Raw genomic sequence first — 18242 nt, 5'->3', positions numbered from 1 at the left:
GCTGAGCAAAAACTGAACAGATGCTGGTGAGGATCACTGAGGAAAACCAGAAGAAATGGCAAAGCAAGCATCATCAGCAACATGCCAGTATATGACCCTAAAAGCAACCATCATAAGCTTTGTTTCAGGATTTTTTTGACTCAGCTCTCACTCCGTCAAGTATTTTCTTCTGGAACATCTGTATCTTTATCATGCAGAGTCTGTGTGTACATACATCTGCCCACACAAACACACAGTGAGGAAGGCTTATGCAACAGGTCAAAATGAGTGGAAAAGCCAAATATTGTGCCGCTAAAGGTTCTATTTTTCTACTGGTCTGTGTGTATGAGTCTCTGGTTAAATGTCTACATGTGTGTAATATCCATTTACAGAGTATACCTGTATTTGTGCACGTATTTTACAGTTTGTGGTTCTCCATTGTTGTGTAATTTCTATGCAACACTTTTCATAAAGGCATTATACACACCAGAAACAAACTGAACACCGCCTTCCCCCAATGAATTCTCAGATTGTGGCACAGAAAAGGGTCGTCCTCATGAAAGGAGGATGTGGGATGAAAGTGATTCACACGCACACAAAAACACACGAGCACGCACACCGAGAAAAGAAATATGTGTGGGAAGTGATCGGCAGTGTGTTTGCACCAAGCAAGTAGCACATTCTGGGTCAGAAAGCAAAAAAACAAGAGTAAAAAAAAAAAATAAGCATAGGGTTACCAAAATGGGATGAATCATGTCAGTGACTCCATGCAGCCTGTAGAGGCTATGGAAAGCGGTTTAATCACCAAGAAATGTTACAAGAGACAGGTGCTACAGCTCAGGCGATGTGAACCCTAACCAATAATCCTGATTCTGCTTCAGTACCAGTTTAATCAGATATTTGATCTCCCTCCCACCTGTTTTAAGTGCATAGTAAACAAAGATTTGCATGTAGCTGTTTGTATTATTGTTTTTATTTGCAGGATCTGAAACTTAATAGCTTCAGATCCTGCACCCCTCTCTGTTCTTGTGAAAAAAGGTTTCCTCTTGTAAAACGGCAGCAGCTGTTCTACAGTAGTTGGATAACAGGTGAAGCAGAAATAACCTAAAATAAAAAGGGAAAGTAAAATAAGAGAGTGAACTTTACTAATAATGTGATTTCTGGAATTTCTGAGGGGTTGTGAGGGGCAGCCGGAGCAGGACAGGCTGCTTGTTAAGACCTCTTTAGGTCTATTTAAAGATCAGGCACATCTGCCCCCTGTTTGCCTTTCCAAGGCTGTAAAACCTGGGAAGTGAAAGGAAGGTGGACCGTAATGACAGTGAGAGGAGATGGTCTTTATGAGATGAACACTTAGATTGTTTGCACCGCAGACTTTAAATGAACAGAATGGGACTTGTACATACAAATCAACCTTCAAGTGTTTTTTGTTTTTCCTGTCCACTTGCTGGTATACTTAAGATGGCTGTCAAGACACATTGCACTGTTGTTATGAAAACTCTATGAAACTGAAGTGAGCACCTGTATTATGCAATTGGGTTGGCGTCCCCAAATAGCATCTATTTGAAATTTGAGAAATCTTCTTAACACAACATGAGTCAACTGGCCAGGGCACGCTCATGTGTAAAAAAAAAAAAAAAAAAAACCCTACAAAATATGGGAATGCCTTCTTTTCACTGAGCTTGATACCTACACATTTCTTTGAAAGCAGCACACAAAATGTGACTTTTTGATCTGATAGAAAAAAAAAAAATAGATCTACACCATGAAGTTGGTCTGCAACATTAACTGTAACTGCTCAATTGAAACCACCTCATCATGTTTGTTGTGTGTTGCTGCTTACTGATTTTAGCTCCTGCTAAAATCCTAGTTACAGTTTTTGACATAATCTGAGTAAGAGCATGGTGTAGCATATATACTCCGTTTCTGGTCTGGGGCCCTCATAGTTACTGTAATGAGAGGCAGCCAGGAACTAATAACTCCACCACAACAAACAAGAATCCCTCTGGCTTTGGCAGTGTCATCAACACAGTGCTCCACTTTGTAACGACAATTAAAATTCTTGTTGCCTCATATCACATATCGCAGCTGCTGCTTAAAGGAAGTTCCACTCCTTGTTAACTTTTAATACCGCGTTTTGTACTGCCTCAAATCCCAAGGTTGTGGCTTTGCTAATCGAGACTCAAATGCTCTGCGGTGTCTCTCTAGTAGACTGGCTGCTGCCCTCAGGAGGTCAACGAGTGCCCTGATGTCAAAAGCGTAACTCTCTCGCCAGCAGCAGCATTTTAGATTATTCAAAGTGAAAATCAGTATTATGGAAATAAGGACCTGGATGATGTCTAAATGAACCCTGAAAAAAAAACAAAAATATGGGCCGTCGAAACTGGACTTTGTGATGATAAAATGACAAAGAGCTAAAACTAAAAAGAAAGAGAAGACTACTTATGAGATCTCCTCCTTTAATGAACAAAACTTTCATGAACCAGATTTGTTTTATTTCTGTAAAACCCTTCTAAAATTCAACAGAGGACTATGTCTTTAAATTGAACCTCTGGTACTGAAGAGGGTCTGGTTGGGTCAGCTGGCAACAACTATGTCATGTGCAATCCTTGCTACATAGTCAGGTGATTTTACCATTACAGCATGTCACAAGCCTGTCCTAAAGTGGCCATAACTTCTTCGCAGGCTCCTGCCCCTTGTGAAATACAATCCCTATTGGAGGACTGTTGTCTCTGATTTGATATATAAACACACACACACAAATTCTAATTTAACTGGGGAGGGAAATTTTGATAATAGTTTCAGCAAAGTCTCACCATTGTCATACAGACGGGTAGTGAGCCATAAAAGTGGAACACAAACCGTGTCAAATACATTCAGAATGACAGAAACGAGAAGATACTAAGAGTGAGTTGTGGAGACACCGCAAAACTTAGCAAATAAAAAGTCATTATTGTTGCTTATTTTTATACGGCTGCACTCAGAGGCATTGGGTTAATTACCTGATTACAACTGAATTTTCTTTTAATCCTTTCACATAAACCAACTGCCGGGAACCTTGAGTGTGATTAACGCTACCGTTATCTCAATGAATAGATAAGAACATCTCTCTGCTTGTTCCTCCAAACAGTCAGTCAGTCAGTCAGTCAGTCAGTCAGTCAGTCAGTCAGTCAGTCAGTCAGTCTCTCTCAGTCTCTCTCTCTCTCTAATCCTCTAAATCACGCCAGAAATCAGCCATGGTCAGGGCTGACTCAGTTGAAGAGGGCACTAAAGTAGGAGAAAATATACACACACACACACACACACACACACTAACTCAAGTGCATCATCGAGGTAGAAAATAAATCCTTACTCATATTTTTTGGAGAAAGGTTGAGAATATGACCTACCTTTACTTTACAATTATGTGATAGGCAGTAACTCTAGCCTGATGTCCGTCCGTCCTTCCTCTCTCTTTCTCTCTGTCTCCCTCCCTCTCCCCTGTCCTATCGCTCTACTGCCAGCGGCCGAGACTGACTGAACATCAGCCTTCACTGTGTGAAACCATTAAGATAAGACGTGGAGTTTATTAGCTGCAGTTGATGATCTCTGTGTTCCTTCACCACAGTTCCCTCGTGTGGAAGTGACGGAGGAAATATTGACCCTTCATCCTTCTACAGCCTTGTAGAACATTGCTGTCCCTTGAAAACCTTGTACCTGCGAAGAACTCAGCCTACTGGGAACTGAGACAAACTGGCTCATTTTCCAGCTGACACCAGCACAGTTCTGAAACTGTACAATTGCCCTAGAATGGCCGTCATGGGAGTTCTTCAGTATTTGTGTGGTACATAGTCCTACCTCAAAAACAAACTGCACGGGAGCTGCTACTTTTAGCACATGGACAGCAACGCACCGCACTAAATATCAAACATGTCATCGTATTATCACTTGAAACCAATGTCTTTGATGTCCAATCCAGATGAAATGTCTGAGTAACAGAACAGTGACTAAGGCGATAATTTACTGCAGCTTTAGTGATGTAGGATCATGCTTGCCAGTTTGATGAAGCAACATCTACATCTATAAACCTTCATGGCTTCTGAGTTCAGAATATCTAGCCGCTGAAATATTTCAAATGAAAAAAAAAAAGCCTTGTTCAAATGTCAAATGTGTGCAGCGCAGCCCGTTGATGTCTTTGTTCTTTGACTTAAATACATTTGCGGCTGCTGGGAGACTAATTGCCACACAGTGGGGTGAGTGAGGGCCATCAGGAATTAAATACATGATTTTTCCTTGCCTCTTGGGAATGTTGGGAGAAAAAAACATGCGGTACTATTTTACACAACTTTTACATGGACACTGGTATAGGCAGCTATAGTTCTTTATGAGGATTTATTATTATTGATTGTTTATATATGTGATTATTATTTATCATGATTAGATGATGACTGTTCTATTCTCTACATCTATTAGATGATTGTAAGTCCAAATGTCTTAAAAATGGATTAGTCATTGGGAACATCTTTAATCATGCTGTGGCTGTAGAGGTGACAATGTCAGTCTGTCTACCACTTTGGTCCATAGATCAACACCTATGGGGTGTATACGCATGATATTTTGTACAGACATACATGGATCCCAGATGATGAATCAAAATGACTTTAGTGACCCTCAAAGTTTCCTCTAGCGCCACCATGAGGTTGATATTTGTGGTTTTGAGTGAAATGTCTCTCCAAGTGTTGGATGGGTTGTCATGAAATCTGGTGCAGACATGCCTGTTCCCCTCAGGATTAACTGTATTAATAACTATAGTGATTCCATTAAGCTCAGAGCACTGCTGTGACCAAGTACAATCTCACGGCTAAAATACCGGGTTCATGGACGCCGTATAACACATTTTCCCCTCTATGCAACCATCCAACAGGTGAAAACTACATGGAACTACATCTACTACCATCAGAGGCAATGCCGCGCAGCAGAGGAACCTTATGGATGTTTTCACATTGCACATTAAAATAGATCAATCAGATCAATGAGTGCCCATGATCCTGTGGTTAAGAGGATGCAGTTAATTTATTTAGTACCAGTTTTCACTCAGTAATTCAGTTAATGTAGCCTACTTTTAATTGCCTTGTAAAACATGGCTTGCATGCAACCACACCTTCAGACACAGAGTTTTTGTCGCAGGAAAAAGTCACACCTACATGGTACCTTGTGTCTGTGCCCCATGTATTTCAGCTTAGAGCCCTGTAAACTACACCAAGCATAATCACTATATTGCTGAAACACTAATTTCTTTCTGCATTGTGGCACCATAGTATTCTATTTAGTCTGTTAAAGTGGTGAATTAAAAAAAGAAGCAAAGACCATCAGTGACATTTCATCAGCATGGGCCATTCTAATTTCTTACTCTCTTGTAAACTCAAAAAAATTCTCCAACCAACATTCGACGACCTGGAATATCAGCACTGTTTACCCACACGTTATTGTGTGTAAGCTGAAACACATTACGGGGAAGAGCTTGGTGCTGAATCTGAGGCTCGCAGGAAGGTAAGACTCCATCATCTGCCTCATTATTTGACAGTTATCCTAGAGATGGTCTTACACTATAATCACTATAATTCACTCCCTCTCTATGGGGGTAATGGTAGGGATGGATGGCACTGGTTGCCATAGAAACGAGAGATGATAATGAAGTGTGTCAGCATATAGCTATCTATAGCCTGTCTAATTTGTGTGCATGTGTATGTGAGTGTGCGCAAGTGTGCCTGTGTGTGGGCTGAACTGAGAGTTGGTCCAAAGATGCGTTGCACCTGTGTGTGGGCTGGAGGCATAGCAGAACAGCATGATGACCAGTGTGCGCGAGTGTATTCTTATCGTGAGACTTATCGTTGACACCGAGTGGAAACAACCCTTTCAAAACTTCCCAACAGCGAGTGCAAAAGAGATGCACTTATGAATCACTACCACCAACTGTGTTTTGGGCACACGTGGGCACAGCAAACTTCAGCCTGATCTGCTTTCATTTAAGTGCCCGAGCAATTTGAACTGCTAACCCCCACATATACATTTATACTCATAAGATTACTTAAAGCTGTTGGAATTGCAATGGCAACTCATAACATAATTTTAATGCATCTGTAAGCGAGCCAGATCCCTCCTCACTCAATGTAACAGAGCTGCTCAGAAACCAATGGCTGCATTAAACCATAGATAACTTCTTTCTCAACTCTTCAACCCTTCTTCATATTTCATGCAACCACTCAAGCTTCTCTCCACCTCTTTTCTTTCTCTCCCTCTTTCCATCTGCATGCATTTTACAACAAAGCATCCGCCGAAACCTCCTCTCACCATCTCCATCTGTCTGTCCTCATCCTGTCATGTTAGATCTCGAGTAAATCTTTGCTTCTCATCTCTCTACAGACTAGCAGGACAGGGAGGGAGAAAAGGCAGCTCTTTTTTCCTTTTCTGTTTATCTGCTCTGCCTCCTTTGACGCGCTTGTACCGTCTCCGAGTCTCTCTGTGAAGTTAAAGCCGGCACTAGCAGCTACTGTACAAGTACAGGTTGTAAAAAAACACATCAGCTAGCTCTGTGCCTGTGAACACGTACACATATATGGATACACACACACGAAGCAAGTGAAACTACAGTGGGTGAGAAATTTGATCAGATGACAACTCACGCTTCATAGCCTCCAGTGGTAAAAGCTCATCAGAAATAAAGGCAAACAGTTAACAGTACCGCCTAAGTCCTGATCAGTGTACAGAGCATACAGTGCATGGCTGGCTGCTGATAGCACAGCCAAATAAACACGAAGCCTTTTTCACGCTCAAGTGATAGCATTATCAATGCAACATTTGCTGAAGTAATGGAGATATTACAAGCCTAAATCATGCTTTGAGCACCACAGTGCGTTTATGTGGACCTTGTGATAATGCTTCTCCTCAGCCTCTTCAAACGAAGGTCACAGAGGGAGGAGGATTACAGTCCAACAGGAAGTGATGAAAAATGACACTTTGTGGTGTCAGGTGCATTTTTATCTACCGGTGACCTTGAACAAAAGCCAAGAGTGGAGGCCTGGCTAATCTTCCCGCATATATTATATATTATCATATTTTAAGCAATCAAAATTGGAGCACTTCAGAAAGACTGACCTGGCTTAGTATGAGGCTCTGAAAGATAGATGCATTGTGTTCACTCAGGCAGCATTAGTCAGAAAGTAGAAGACAGTAAGTTGTATCAATTTTGGATGGATTGCTGATCCATCAACACATGAGAAACACACAAGGCTTTATGGCAACATATAAACAGTGTTTAATGCCATACAACACTAAAATTACATTCAGGGACTACGTACAGAGGAAAAGAAAAGAAATCATAATAGTGCTCATAATCCCCCTTTCTAAACCATTCCTCTGCTTCATAGCTAGAATCCAAATTCACTTACTATGATGTTTGTTGTATTGCAATTTCCAACACTTTATTCTGACAGTAAAGTAATGTGTTTACTCTGTTTATAGTGTTAAAACCCCACTCTGCTTTTGGCAGGAAACTGTTCAATAATTCATAAAACACAAAGGGGCTGCTGAAATTAGGTTGAGGCAGGACAAATAATAATGGGATGGCCTGAGTGTATGAGCCAGTTAAAGCCATCACTGGGAAGTGTAGGGGTTTTTGTGGAGAGCTGAACCCCCCCAATTTAGAGATAGTTCATTTGTGAGCAACGTGACTCCAACAGTGTAACACTACTATTACATTAACTTATTTCAGTCAGTCATTCATTCATACATTCAGCAAACCCTGTAAGCAACATAGCTGATGGCTCACATTCACAGAATGTAAATGGTAAAAGAAGGCTTCAGTTCATGAACTGTGGAAGCACATGAGTGTAGCATAAAAAAAAAAAAAAAAACTCTTTGACTGGCTTACATCTGGCCTGGTACCATCAGTTATGAACTGATATTGATATATAGATGGGATGTACGATGGGCAGTCTGCATGGGGTGTTTTATTCTGAAAATTGGTCGGATTCTTTATACTGTTTCTATGTCTGACTCCGTACCTGACTCGTCTGCTCTTTGCTGGTTCGCACAACAAGACCAAGACCACAACTTCCTTAAAAGGTATTTTCAAAAGAGCGGAGACGCTGAAGTGTTCATGCTGATTAAAAGGGCAGAGTGGACCACCAGAAACATCTCTTAATGTACAATAGGGTGCAGCTTCTAGAGATTACTCTTATAATATCTTAGTTCTGATAGTAGGTTAGTTATCAGCATAGGAAAAAACTATTTTCAAATCATCCCTTCAACCATCAATACTGAGGTCTCATGTTAAGCCTAATCTAAGTCTATACAACCACGGCTCTATGAAGCGGACGCTCATATCACATGAGATGAAGACAGCCTCGCATCTTGAACCCTCACCACTAGTGGGACAAAACGTACAGTTTGGCCTGAGGAGAGCACCATAATAAAAGCCATATGGTCGCCATCATGAGGCCTGAGCTTTACATTGTCAAAATTAGATAAACTTATTATCTGTCTAAACTTTAGGTTTTAAGCCTGAGCTGTGGCCTACTTATGCTAAGCTTAATGCTGACACTAAGCCATTAAGATGAATGCTCATTTTGGCATGTTAGCATGATAACATTTGCAAGTTTAAACGCTCCCTGTTCACAAGTTAACAAGCTAATACTTAGCTTTTTGCAAATTAGCTTAGTTCAATAAACTAAATCGGTCAATTTATTAGTATCATTTACAATACCAATGATCCACATTAATGACTTTCAACAAACACATCTATGGACTGTTGAGTTCTTACTGGCCATAAGAAAAAATTTTGTTCACAATAATCATCTCCTATGTGTGAATCTATAGTGTCATTGGCTGTGTCCTGCTCAACCAGACAGTCAGTCTCCTCTGGGGGGAAAGCCTCACAATAATGATAATTGTACACGTAATGTCCCATATGATTAGATTTGTTTTTCCCAGACAAGTCTACATTATCCGTATTATTCACAGAAAACATGAACGTTGAACATGAACTTATCCATAATAATTTCTACCGCTGTATTACTTCCCTGGGAAAACAAATACAACTTGCTGCCATTGGCACAGACGTATCAGTCCACACGTCACCAAAGAAAACACATGCAGACTATAAAGTAAACTACTACGTGTAATGCCCGTCACCTCTCCTGTCAGAGTTGCTCAGCCACAGCCTGTGACATTTCCTCTGATAAACAGTGTGCTCAGATCGACTTGTACTGTGGGTGCTTGGCTGAGTGCTGCAAATGAATGCTTGTAATGTCAAGTACTGTAAAGAGGCTCTGAAGCTTCATCACTCACATAATTCCATTACGTCACCCTTGTTGTCCATCCAGCCTCTCAGTCCTTTACCATATTCGTACATATTTGGGTAACATTACTTTCATGCAAAAGGTTCTTTCACAATTATACTGAAGACCAAATATGAGCCCTGTCCTTCAAATTCCTCTGCCGTGTTGATGGCCAACAAACAGTAAAGTGCAAAGTTAACGTTTCATCCTAATCTCAGCGTGCTGTTTCAGCCATTCCTCAAGCAAATGAGAACAACAGTAAGCAGTTTGAGTGAAGACGTCCACATTAAACAGCAATAAGAGTGTCTTTGGTCTACAGAATCAGCAGCTTTGTCTCTATTTTCAGCTACACGTTACAGATTTAGCAGCCGCCTTTAGAGTGAGGCTGCTGAGAATGGCTCTTATCGCCTCTGTGAATTGTTGCTGCAGTGGAGCAAACGCCAATGTCCCTGAACCATTAATGTCGCAAATAAGGTTATACCTGCTAGAGCTGTCAGAGTAGATATGTTATTTTTAAAGTAATATGCTAAATATGACAGAGTGATATAATAATGCATACGCCTCTAGCAAATTAATGTTTTATTCAGGAGAAACAATCAAGCAACACTCCCAATGAAGCCTGACTCGTTCTCATTTCATGTTATTTTCCCAAAAAGCCATCATCCAGCTTTTATTCTCGTTCTGTATGTCAGGAAACAGTGTTACACTTCACCAGCACAGTGAGCTCATCAGTGGCCTCATCGGAGCATCTCAGGACTGGAGTGGTGGATGCTGCTGCTGAGTGCAGGATGCTGCACAGCTTACACAATAGAGACGATGATGATGTGCCCCTGTGATGTGTGTATGCGTGTCATTGTTAAATAATAGAAAGAAGCACACTTCTACTCAAAGAGTGGGAGTGTACAAGAGAGAGACAAACAGAATTTGTTCCACAGATAAGTGAAACAGCCCCTCTCCATAGTGTGACAGTCAGAGAGGCATGACGATCTCATGTAGCTTTTGTCTTATGACACAGCCTTTCTGGTGATACAACACACACGCACACACACACATAAACGCACACAGAGCCATCTAGGAAATGAGAATGGGCCTCATCCGTGGATAATGGTCCATCACACCCCGTGATGGTTTCCTCTAGAAGAGTAAATGGCAGTAAATGGGATGTTGATTGAATCACAGCATTGTCATGTATACCAGATGGCAAAAAGGCCTTGCACCTTACCCATGACACCAAAGAAACAAACAGCGTCTATCAGGCCCCATTTTCTAAATAAACCCTGGAGTGGATGGGAGGGATCTAACCATAAAGAGAGAAAACAATATTCTGAATGAATGGGTAGCATTGCTTGTGAACAATAATACGGACATTGTGTGCCTGAGAGCTTTAATGTCATATTTAGAATTGGTTGATGTGCTATGAGAGTGAAGCCCCCATGTTGGCAAACATCCCCCTAAATGACCACAACCCCTGACCTTCCTCTGTGAACGGGCAAGACAGGAGAATTTCCCTACGGGGGATCAATAAAGAACAAAGTCTCACATTACACAACTTTTTCTATTACATTTCATGACATCATCCATTCTAAATGCAGGAACACCCAGCCGCCCTAGGACAATGTCTTCTTTAATTACCTTGCCTAAGAAAAAAAACACACACACACACACACACACACACACACACACAGTTAGATTTGTCTAGAAAGCAGCCTTGCTGTCCTCGCTGAGCTAAAGCACGTTTGTTCTCGCTGCCTTTCAGCTCACGCAGCCTGTGGATACATGAAATTAACTGCTGGCGTCATGGAAACATGCTCCAGGATTGAACAATGGCAACCAATCTTGTTAAAGAGCCCTTATTAAAAAGGGGGCTTTAACAAACCAGCAATAGCTGAGAAGTTTTTTTTCTCTCCAACATGAATGAAGTAGCCAGGGGGAAGAGACATTGCCAACGCTGGCGAAACCTTCTACTGCCTTCAGTGAAAATTTCCTCTCAGATAAAAAAAAAAAAAAAAATGTTTTACATGTTTTCACACACTTGATGCATCAAGCCATGTTGCATGAATTGCTTCAAATTGTCATGCTTGATCGTTGACATGACACCTGCATAAACAAACACATACACTTCTGTGTTCATCTAAGACAGATAATCCCTTGTGAGCAAAAGTACAATATGACACAGCAGTTCTAATCCTGTTACAGTACGTCACTGGTCCACTATAATACAATACTACTACATCAGGTGTTGACTGCACTTCTGTGTACCAGCTGCTTTCAGACAAATGGGTCTCTGTGGCGTGTGTGTTTTAATATCTCACCACCCCCAGCTGCGCAGATGCAGGTGCAGTACTTGCACTGCAGAGTGAGCGTAAATGAGGATTTAGTAAAGTGAATAAATTGTATGTGGTTTTTGGCAAATGCAGGGCGCACTGCATTATAAGATATTTATTCGCTGTAATGAATTCTGGCAATACTGCTACTTGCAGAGATGCTTATGCCTCGAAAAATGCCAGCGTGAGCCAGCAATCCAGGTGTCCCTCGAGCCATTCATGCGGCCATTCATTCAAGCAGCCAGCCCGACATCCTCCCATTTATAGAGTGATCCATCCCACAGTCAAACCAGCTTTACATGTACCTGTTTAACATTCATTCAAAAACTACATGCGCGTTCATAATTATGCAAATTCTGGGGTTTAACCAGCTGTTCTGAGGTCTGCTAAAATTTGCAGGTATTTCATTGATTTGAATAATTGGCACAATGGTCAAAAATTGTTCCAGTTTTGGGTTTACTGTCCATTTGACAACCTACGCTCAGAAAAGATGTTCCCGCCAACGCTCTAATCACATAGCCATTCAGCTCAGGGGGTTCACCGCATCAAACTCAAAACACATGGATGTTCACTTAATTCAGCATCTTTTTCACTAGCCTTCGAACGTCGAAGGTCGAATGTCATTCAGCTCTGGGTCAGCACAGTTAAAGGAGAGAGAAAAAAAAAAAAAAGAAGGTGAAGAAGGTCTGCGATGAAGTTCTATTTCAGTTTTGTTCTCAACAGAAAATATCCATGTGTAAACCTTATTTAGCCGATACCTAACCCTGTCTTTGTAAGTCTGAGCACAATTCTCAGCTCTCTGTTGCTCTTTTCACCCCGCAGAAGAAGCTATTAGAGTGTGAAGTCAAAGTTGTGATGAAACCTTCCACATGAAATGGTGAGTACAGACTCTGAAAGCAGGAGACACACGGTGACTCAGGTCGGCCGAAGGTTGGGCGATGTCAGCATTTTTCTCGTGAGTTTGAAAAAGGTGATGTCAGCCAGAGACAGCGAGGCACAAGCGAGAGCTACTGCAGCGGAGAAAGACATAATGGTAGACAGACATACAGAACAGGAGAAGGAGCTCATCTGTCTGTGTCTTGTGTGATGCATCACTTCTCTATCCTTTCCAGGAAAAAAAATGGGCACGGTGGCTGATGAATGGCCCCCACTCACGGGAGAAGAACAGAGCGGAGTCAGCCCCAAGGGACTGAGGAGGGAAAATGATTATTTCTTGGCTAAGTGCTTCTGGTTAGAGTTACATCTAAATCATGTCTGAGATGGAACTTGAAACTAACACTTAAACACAGAAGCTCCACATGGACTGAACTCCTACAAAGTTATAGACTTTATCCAAACCTGAATTTCTTGCTTTGGTTCTACTGAATCATCTTGGCCCTTGTTATTATATCAAGAACATCATTACGTAATAGCAGCAAATGTTTCCATGTGTGATGTGTCCAATTGTTTTTGCCATTTCTAAACCTACCTAGACCACAGGATGCCCATTTTTCTGTATTTTAGATGATGCAATGGCCAATGTACAGTCTGTGGCTTGAAATTTGTAGATAATTTTCCACTTTACCTTTAAATGCATGGGTTTAAAGGGTCAGTTCGCCCAAATAACACAAAACAATTCCTGTATTTACCACTATAATGATGTCCATGCATGGTATCCACAGACATCACGCTGCAGTTTTCACTGGGACAAATTTAAGTCGTTTTTTAAACCAAATATACCAAATATTTGTTGGTATCTGCCTCTTAAATGTGAATATCTGCTGGAAAATAAGCAATTTAAATATGTCAAAATGGGCTTTTGGGAAATTGTGACGTGCATTTTTCATTATTTTCTGATTGTTTTCATAAAGAGAAAGAAAATAACCGGCAAGGTCAACCAAAAATAAAAATATCTGTGAGCTGTTATACTCACCTCAATTGTTTTGTGGTTGGAGTACAAATCTCAGAAGCAGATATCTGAAAATCTGTTTTTTTTTTACCCTGATTCCAGTCTTTATTTTAAGTTAAGCAAGATGTCTAACTATTCCTTTAACATAAAGAAACTATTGATTATTTTTAAGGATTCACTAAAAGGCTCCTTAGAGAGAAAGTCATTACTTCTAATTCTTTATTTGAAGTATAAATGAAGAAAATGGAAAATGGAGGCCTAACATGCTGGGCACAAACCCAGAAAGGCAAGAGATGATTAAGAGGACAAAAGAGTCGAGGCTCATGGAACAACTAGTGCGTTCTGGTATTGCTAAATGATTTCTTCAGAGTGCATGGTGTTTGTTAAACTTGTATAAACACTGTACAGACAGATGGTCCAACATCTGCATCAGTGAGCGTCACTGTGATGACGCAACACAGCCAAGCGGCAGACAGTAATCTCTTCCCAGAGACAATACACAGAGAGACGTGACCTTGCATGTCCCTATGACTCCAAATCTAAGTGCGCACACACACACACACACACACACACACACACACACACACACACACACACACACACACACACACACACACACACACACACACACACACACACACACACACACACACACACACACACACACACACACACACACACACACACACACACACACACACAGTGCATGACCCTGGGGAATTTCAAAGAAAAAAAAAAGTCCCAGAAACTCCCTCATTACCCCCCCACCTCACCCCACCCCACTCTTCCCCTCTACTCTTTCCGTCCTGCCCGCCATCCTTTTCCTCCCTCTGGCCCTTCCTCAAAACCCCCCAGCAGTCGGCACAGAGTCCTTTATCCTCGCTCACCATCCGTCCAATCCACCCTTCCATATTTCCTTCCATTCCTCATCTCTCTTTAAACGGTCAGGAAACTTTGACTCAACTTTTAGGAGACCGGGTTTGACACTCGGCTAAATGTGCCCAGCCATGATAAGAACAAACAGAGCAGTGAGGAAGCCTCTTCTCTAAGTTTAGGACTGTCAACGGACAGTGACGCCCTGCATCCTGGGATTCATCCAAAGTTATCTCTGCAAAAATACAGCTGAAGGCAAAGTACAGTGCGTCTCCGAGCAGCCATAGATGTCCACTCTCCTTCTTGTCTGCTATAATGTGTAAAACTAATGCATCAGTCACCTTTTTGAGTGTTAAATGAGTACAGTAGCAAAAGCTTACGGTTGTTATTCAAATTGTGATCTGCTGCACCCATTTTTTAATAATCCCACAGATTAACTTCTTATTCTATTGTATTCCTTCACCACCTAGAATGGTGAATCATCAGCAGCTAGAACTGGTTGTTTAACTTAATCGTGAGTTGGCCGTGCACGTCGCTGTTTACATTTGGACTGCACTGTGAGGGAAGTCTGTTTTCCTGTAGCAATTTATAGTGACAGGAAGTTGCTTACATACAGCAGGTGGTGGTAAGGCAGACCATTTTAGAAGTACATTGTATGTAATGTTATCATCAGTAAGTATAACAACTTCAGTTATTGTCTAGCCCCTAAATATCCTGTCACTTTAAGAGTGACATTGGAACCCAATCCTGTATTGTGGATTTTGGTGCCGACATAACCTTTTTGTTCAGATTTGATCACAGATTGAACATTTAAATACACTGTTCTTGCTCATAACAACCATCTGTTCACAGGTTTGACGGACGTGATAAGACAGCTCTGGCTATTTCTCTGGGCTTCAAACACACACACACACACACACGGCTACAGGCTCAAGATTGATTTACTGAACGCAGTTCTGAATGCAGACGCCCACATAAGGTATACATGCAATGTCACACACACACAGCAAAGGTATTAAAGAACACGTAGAAGAAGACCTCCATGCCCTGGCATGAGAAGATGACATTTCCCTGTTGACCACAGGTATCTGCATGAATCAGTGGTGAAGCACCTTTTACGCTGCTTAGAGATTACAGCCTTGGCAGCCCCGTGATGGCCAGAAGGAAAAACAAACTTGTTTTTCTTTTTTAAACCTGCTCTTGGAAAGATTTTTGAGTAAATGTGCAGCACAAAGCACTGACGCATCGCATTCAACATCATTCCAAAGCGATCCATAGCAGTTTAAGAGCCCTTAGGCTAAAATGGGCAGAAACTTGATGCTGTTCGCTGCAGGTTACACATGTTGGTGGAGACAAATAGCCAGAGCATCATAACAGAAAGAGATTCATATGTAAAAGCAGTCTCTTATCTGCATTCATCTGTCCCTTCCTTTCCTAAAAATTATTTTATTCAAATAAACCATAAAAACAAATTATTTGGCCGAGACACTGCTTGTTTATGCTTTATGATGCATCTTCAGAGAGGACCAAATCTCATCGGGGTTTTCATCCCAACAGCTGAACTGACAACATGTCAGTGGAGACACTGCGCTGCAGTCAGGCCATTATTCCACCTGACTGCCAGCCCTCGGCTCTACGTCGAAAACCAACAACAACCCCCACGCACAACCAGCACAACTGCACAGGCGACGGGGATGAGTAAGAAAACAAGGACAACGGGTGATAATTGAAAAAGGTGCTGTCATGCTGTATGGCACGCATACCAAGACAAGAGAGCAATTATCTCCCGTTTCTAATTTTAGACTGAGTCGTGAGACAGACTGGCCCTTTCTTTCTGGTATCAATCAATGCAGCACATGTGTCACGACCAAGTGCAGAGACCCCTGCTCTGCACGTTCTCAGGGCCATCATGTACAAATAGGACGGCATGGATTTAAAGGGTTTTTCTTTTTTTTTTTTTTTTTTTCAGAAATCGCTATACAACATCCTTTTTTTCCAATCTGTCATCACATTTTCAAAACTCAACACAATCAGCACAACATCCATCGGTGGTTGACCATGCCATTAACACAACTCGTGTTGTTCTCACAGAACATGCAGTGAATTAGCATTAGTTGCTTAAATGCTTCAGTTTTCTTGACATACAAGCTAACTCAGTCCCAAAGTTTTGCCTCTTTCCTGCCTTACTGCAAATGCTTGCACACAGCACGACACAAATGAAAACCTAATATTCAGAACCTTAAGCATACATAGTAGAAAGCCTCTACTTCTGCGAGCATTCTTGAATGAACAGATCATTGAGACATTGAGAAATAGCTGATTTAAGTTGTGTAAAATAGTTGATTCCAAGCTGATTCCAACCTGAATCTGAGACATAGCCAGGAGTCGCAGTTTTGGATTGGTTTTGTTTATTGTGGATGCAGAACACAGAGCTAATAAAGCTTTGACTGCAGCACATCTGTCACTCGCTGTTTATTTCTAATGTGCATCCCATAAAAGGTAAAAATGGCCCATTCACCTTTAAATAATATGTAGCCAAAAATGCACACATTCAACACGCAACCAAAGCGGTAGAGCGGTAAAGGAGACTGAATTATAATTTCATTTCACATCGTCTTTTATACGCAGGTGGAACCGAAACATTTCAAGTGATGCAGTTTTTGCAATGCCATCGCCTGCTGACCATGACCGACTGTGCCCCTGTTTTCAGAGACTGATGTCGTGGTGAGTTTGGCTCGCTTTGCTTTTACAGAGTTAGACGACGTTTGCTGGCATTTTGAAGTGGAGAGTTGATATTGAACGAACAAAATATGGTTTTGTGCCAACTGTTTACTGCTGATTATGTGATTTAGATGTGTTGCTGGAAGAGTTTAGAACAGGTGTCTTAAGTCTAGGTATTAAAAAAAAAAAAAACTATAATGTGATGTAATGTAATTTAAATGTAATTGTACATGTGTGAGAGAGAGAGAGAGAGAAAGAGAGAGGGAGGGGAAGGGAGGATGTGTGAGGAACAGTGCTGAAAGCCCGGCGGTGTTACAGTGTGACCTCTGGGGTCACTGTGGCAACAGTGGCACTATTTCATGTTATCAGTCAGTTGATCAAATCTTTAACAGATGTTTATTTGATTCAAAGGGGTCATGAGGTCACAGTGTGTGTGTGTGTGTGTATGTGTATGTGTATGTGTGTGTGTGTGTGTGTGTGTGTGTGTGTGTGTGTGTGTGTGTGTGTGTGTGTGTGTGGAGTCTAACAGAGGTTATATCTGGGACTGCTGAAGTCCTTTTTCCTGTGCGATCCAACAAACAGCGGTGGTTACGCATCCACTCCGGCCTGGTCAGAAAAAGGCAGCTCAAAAGTGTTGGACTTGGAAGGTGAAGAGGGACAGACAGACAGACAGACGGACAGACAGAGAGACAGACAGGAGGGGACAGTCTATTCTTCGGTGAGGTGCTTCAGGTTCATCCGGACTGTGTTAAATGTGTTTCTCCCACATGTCTGGGACAGCAAACCCAGCGGCTTTAAAGTGAGACAGTTCTCTGAGCAACGCAGACCCTCAGTTGCAGATGAGGGAGGGAGAAAAAAAACAGGCACAAACAAGTGTAAAGACGTCTAAGAATGAGTAGAAAACTCACCTCCTCCACCGTGAGGGGCATGCATATCCTGTACTCCTTCAGCAACATCTTCCCCCTCCGCGTGTCTCTCGTACGTGCTCGCAACGTGTCAAACCAGCCAAGTAAATGTTCCCTCCGCCGACCGACGGGCTGTGTGTAATATCTGGAGACGTGTCAGCGCATGTGGGACGATGGTTAGGAAATGCACCCCGACTTACGGCTGACTTCGTTCATCGGAACCACAGGACTCTCTCCC

General features: G+C 41.8%; 1 protein-coding gene across 1 annotated transcript in view; it reads right to left on the bottom strand.

The window, feature by feature from the left end:
• The window catches only part of LOC139198696 (cytoplasmic phosphatidylinositol transfer protein 1-like), a 73233-nt gene extending 54991 nt beyond the window's left edge, over positions 1-18242 (bottom strand). The window contains exon 1 of the mRNA XM_070827620.1: positions 18008-18242. Coding sequence (XP_070683721.1) covers positions 18008-18055 — 48 coding nt within the window. The 5' untranslated portion in view covers positions 18056-18242. The remainder of the gene's footprint in view (positions 1-18007) is intronic.

This window comes from Pempheris klunzingeri, chromosome 3 (genome assembly GCF_042242105.1).
Source record: "Pempheris klunzingeri isolate RE-2024b chromosome 3, fPemKlu1.hap1, whole genome shotgun sequence".
Classification (NCBI taxonomy): domain Eukaryota; kingdom Metazoa; phylum Chordata; class Actinopteri; order Acropomatiformes; family Pempheridae; genus Pempheris; species Pempheris klunzingeri.
This window is presented reverse-complemented; position numbering and strand designations above follow the sequence as displayed.